Genomic DNA, 5407 nt, shown 5'->3' on the forward strand with positions numbered 1-5407 from the left:
CCATTGATACACTATCTCAAGTGTTTGCATGTGAGAAGGAAATTTCTTTGAATACATAACTCTCTTTAATCAATAACCTAGTTAACCCACTTATTTAAGAAATGACATGATTTTAACAAAGGTCGTTTAATAAATAAACCAGTTAGCCCAATTAATTTGGAATGACATGATTTTAACCAATGACTAAATGTTTTTATCTTCCATTTGATTCTGCACAGAGTGGTACTGACTCTTTGTTCATTGTCTTGGCATTGTCATAGGAGTCGCTGCTGAGAAACCATGCATTTCTGAAAAGTCAATGTGAGGACAAACAACATTCCTTTAAGTCACGATATTGTGCATCCCTGTCTCAGAAATACAAATTTTGATTTCATGAATATTTTCAAGTTTGTTCCATGGAGTGTCAACATGAAAAATGACACAGAAGTCACAACATTTGTATTGACGGGCTTCACAGACAATCTTGAACTGCAGGTAGTCTTATTTTTTCTCTTTCTAGCAATCTACCTCTTTACTGTGACAGGAAATTTAGGATTGGTTGTATTGGTCATTGGGGATTCCCGGCTCCACAACCCCATGTACTATTTTCTGAGTGTGTTATCTTTCTTGGATGCTTGCTATTCCTCAGTAATTACACCAAATATGTTAGTAGATTTTATGTCAAAGAACAAAGACATTTCATTCCTTGGATGTGCAACACAAATGTTTCTTGGTATTACTTTTGGGACCACAGAATGTTTTCTCTTGGCAGCAATGGCTTATGATCGCTATGTAGCAATCTACAACCCACTTCTCTATTCGGTTAACATGTCACCCAGAGTCTTTGTGCCACTCATCACTGCTTCATATGTTGGTGGTATTGCACATGGTACTTTACACACAGTAGCAACTTTTAGACTCTCCTTCTGTGCATCCAACGAGATCAGACATGTCTTTTGTGAAATCCCTCCACTCCTTGCTATCTCCTGTTCTGACACTCACATCAACCAGCTTCTACTCATCTATGTTGTGGGTTCTATTGAGATATTCACCATCCTGATTGTTCTGATTTCCTATGGTTTCATTTTGTTGGCCATTCTGAGAATGCATTCTGCTGAAGGGCGACGAAAAGTATTTTCCACTTGTGGCTCTCACCTAACTGGAGTGTCAATTTACCATGGAACAATCCTCTGCACGTACGTCAGACCAAGTTCTAGCTATGCTTTGGATCATGACATGATAATATCAATATTTTACACTGTTGTGATACCCATGCTGAATCCCATTATCTATAGTTTGAGGAACAAAGATGTAAAAGAAGCAATGAAAAAAGTGTTTGGGAGAAATCATTTTATCAATAAAGTATATTTTTAGCACTACAAATGAAATAAATTAGGAGTCATGGCTTATGCCTTCATAGAAGGATGATATGAAAAAGATGAAATTTTTGTTTCAGGTCATTAGTGTCTTTCTATTCTTCAAAATTTTGAGATAAATGTCATAGTCAACCCTCAACCTAGGCTATTTTAAAATATACAGAGAAACCATGCCATCAATTTGCTTCTGACGTGTTTGTGCTGATGCACGTGTATATGTGCATATGCATATATATATGTACACACACACAAATATATGTATAAAATCTTTTTTTAAATGTATATTTTGTTCTCTTGCTTATAAATATCTATTGGGATACGGAAAAAATAAAACATATTTATTTAGTATGTTGTCACTGTTGTTAGGTGCCATCGAGTCAGATCCCACTCACAGCAACCATATGTACAACAGAATGAAACACTGCCTGATGGTGCACCATTCCCACAATGGATGTCATGCTTGAAGCCATTGTTGCAGCCACTGTGTCAATCCATCTCGTTGACAGTCTTTCTCGTTTTCACTGACCCTCTGCTAAGCATGATGTCCTTCTCAGGGACTGATCCCTCTTGATAGCATGTACTATTCATGTCATTTGAAGACCGTTCATGCTGGCCATAATGGCCTAGGATAGTTAAGAGGATATCTGCAACCTCCTGCTTTACATGGTGGTGGTGTCTCCACAGATCTGTCTTCTGCTTGTTGGTGTTGTTGTTAGATGCCATCAAGACTTATAGCAACTCTATGTGCAAGAAACACTAACCTTCTACTTTACCAAGCATGGTGCCTTCTCCAGGGAGTGATCCCTCCTGATAATATGTCCAAATTAGCCTCACCATTCTTGCTTCTAAGGAGCATTCTGGTTGTACTTTTCCGAGACAGATTTGCTCATTCTTTTGGCAACAGCAAAATTCAAAGACTTCAATTCTTCTTATCTACCTAATTCGTCGTGCATCTTTTGCTTGCATAAGAGGCTATTGAAAACACAATGGCTTTCATCTGGTGCACCTTAATCTTTGAGGCGACATCTTTGCTTTTTAACACTTCAAAGAGGTCTTTCCCAGCAGATTTGCCCAATGCAATGGGTCTTTTGATTTCTTCATAAGTGTTGATAGTGAACCAAAGCAAAATGAAATTTTTGACAACTTTATTCTTTTCTCCCTTTATCATGATATTGTTTATTGGTCCAGATATAAAAATTTTTGTTTTCTTTATGTTGAAGAGCAATTCATACTGAAGGCTGTAGTCTTTCATCTTCATCAGTAAGTGCTAAAGTTTCTCTTCAATTTCAGCAAATAAGGCTGTGTCAACTGCATAATGTAGGTTGTTAATGAATCTTCCTCCTATCCTAATGCTGTGTTTTTTTCTTATAATCTAGGTTCTCAGATTATTTGTTCAGCATACAGACTGAATAAGTATGGTGAAAGGATACAACCCTGAAGCATACCTTTCCTGACTTGAAACCATGCCCCTTGTTCTGTCCAAACAATGGCCTCTTGTTCTATGCACAGATTCCTCACGAGCACAATAAAGGCTCTGGAATTCCTATTCTTCCTAAAGTTATCCATAATTTGTTATGGTCCACTCAGTAGAAGGCCTTTGCATACTCAATAAAACACAGGTAAACATCTTTCGGGTATTCTCTGCTTTCAGTCAGGGTCCGTCTGACATCAGCAATGATATCCCTGGTTCCATGTCCATTTCTGAATATGACTTGAATTTCTGGCAGTTCCCTTTCAATGTATTACTGCAGCTGCTTTTGAATGATCTTCAGCAAGGTTTTACTTGAGTTTTATATTAATGATAATGTTTGCTAATTTCCACATTTGTTATGATCACCTTTCTTTGGAATAGGCATGAAAATGGATCTCTTCCAGTCAGTTGGCCAGGTAGCTGTCTTCTAAATTCCTTGTCAGAGAAGTGTGACATCTCAATTGGTATTCCATCATTTTCTGATGACTTGTTTTTTGCCAATGACTTCAGTGCAGCTTGGACCTCTTCCTTCAATACCATCGGTTCTTGATCATATGCTACCTCCTGAAATGGTTGAACATTGACCAATTGTGTTTGGTATAGTGACTGCATATTTCTTCCGCCTTCTTTTGATACTTACCGTGTCATTTAATATTTTCTCTGTAGAATTCTTCGATATTGCAACTGGAAGATTGAATTTTTTTTTTTTTTTTCAGTTATTTCAACTTGATAAATGCCAAGCATATTCTTCTTTTTTGGTTTTCTAACACCAGATCTTTGGACATGTCATAATAATACTTTACTCTTCTGGAGACACCCTTTGAACTCTTTTGTTCAAATCTTTTGGAAGCATTTGCTTTAGCTGCTAGAAGTTCAAGAGCCAGTTTCAGAGTCTCTTCTGACATCCATTTAGGTCCTTCCTCCCTCTCTTGTCTTTTTAATGAACTCTTGCTTCCTTCACGTATGATGTCCCTGACATCATTCCATAAGTCTTAGGTCATTAGTGTTCAACACGTCAAATCTATTGTTAAGATGGTCTCTAACTCTGATGCAATATACTCAACATTCTGCTTCGGCTTTCATGAACTTGCAATTTTCTTCAGCTTTAACTTGAAATTGCATATGAACAATTGCTGGTTTGTTCTGAAGTTTGTCCCTGGCCTTGTTCTGACTGATGATATTGAGCTTCCCCATCGTCATTTTCCAAAGATGTAGTTTATTTGATTCCTGTGTATTTCTTCTTGGGAGGTCCATGTGTATAGTCACTGTTTTTGTTGTTGCAATGAAAAGGTCACTGGTCTTGCAAAATTCTGTCATGTGATCTCTGGCATCATTTTTATCCCCAAGGTCATATTTGCCAACTACCAATCCTTCCTCTTTATTTCCAGCTTTAGAATTCCAATCACCAATAATTTCCATTGCATCCTGGTTGTATGTTCCATCAATTTCAGAGTACAGAATTTGGTTAAAATGTTCAACTTCTTCATCTTTGGCCTTAGTGGTTGGTGTGTAATTTGAATAATAGACATATTAACTTGTCTTCCTTGTAGCCGTATGGGTATTATTCTATCACTGACAGTGTTGTACTTCAGACTAGATCTTGAAATTTTCTTTTTGACGATGAATGCAACGCCATTCCTCTTCAAGTTGTCATTCGGGCATGGTAGAAAATATGATTGTCTGGTTCAAAATGACAAATACCAGTACCACTGAGCTCACTAATGCCTAGGACATTGATCTTTATGGTTTCCATTTCATTTTTGATGATTTCCAGTGTTTCTAATTTCACACTTCCTACATTCTAGGTCCTGATTATTAATGGATGTTTGCAGTTGTTTCTTCTCCTTTTGAGTCTTGCTGCATCAGCAAGTGAAGGTCCCAAAAGCTTGACTCCATCCATGTCATTAAGGTTGACTCTACTTTGAGGAGGTAACTCTTCTCCAGTCATATTCTGAGTGTCTTCCACCCTGAGGGGCTCATCTTCCGGCACTGTATCAGACAATGTTCCGCTGATATTCAGAAGGTTTTCACTGGCTAATTCTTTTCAGAAATAGTTGCCTGGGTCCTTTCTCTTAGTCTATCTTAGCCTGGAAGCTCAGCTGAAACCTATCCACCATGAGTGACCCTGTTGGTATTTGAGTACAGGGAGCATAGCTTCCACCATCACAGAAACACACAAGCCCCCACATTTCTTCAAAATGACATACTTGTGGGGGAATATCTCAACAGAACCCATGGCGCAGAAGAGTAGAAGCTGCTTCATGAGAGTGTCAGAACAGGACATAGCAGGGAGTAGAGGGATACCACAAAAGATGTGTCTGATTTCATTGGATGCACAGAAAGACAGGCTACAAGTTGCTGCTATGTGTAAAGTAGCATGAAAAATACCACCAACATATGAAGCAGTCATGAGTGAGACATAGTCTGTGGGTGACATATTAACTGAATACATAAGTATGTTGGAGATTCTTACATATTGGTCATACGCCATTATCACCCAGACAACCATTTTGTGGTTCCAAAAGGGGCAACTAGCAGCAGCTTTGTTGCACATCCAAGGAAGGAAATGGCTTTATCCTCT

The 5407-nt window shown here is 38.2% G+C and overlaps 1 protein-coding gene across 1 annotated transcript; it reads left to right on the forward strand.

Annotated features, from left to right (window-relative positions):
- The first annotated feature begins 312 nt into the window (after positions 1–312).
- On the forward strand, positions 313–1353 carry LOC126079396 (olfactory receptor 5T2-like). Its single transcript, XM_049890387.1, has one exon. It carries the CDS (start codon positions 373–375, stop codon positions 1351–1353), a length of 981 nt encoding a protein of 326 aa, XP_049746344.1. The 5' UTR covers positions 313–372.
- The last annotated feature ends 4054 nt before the right edge of the window (positions 1354–5407 follow it).

The sequence above is a fragment of the Elephas maximus genome, chromosome 7, assembly GCF_024166365.1.
Source record: "Elephas maximus indicus isolate mEleMax1 chromosome 7, mEleMax1 primary haplotype, whole genome shotgun sequence".
NCBI lineage: Eukaryota > Metazoa > Chordata > Mammalia > Proboscidea > Elephantidae > Elephas > Elephas maximus.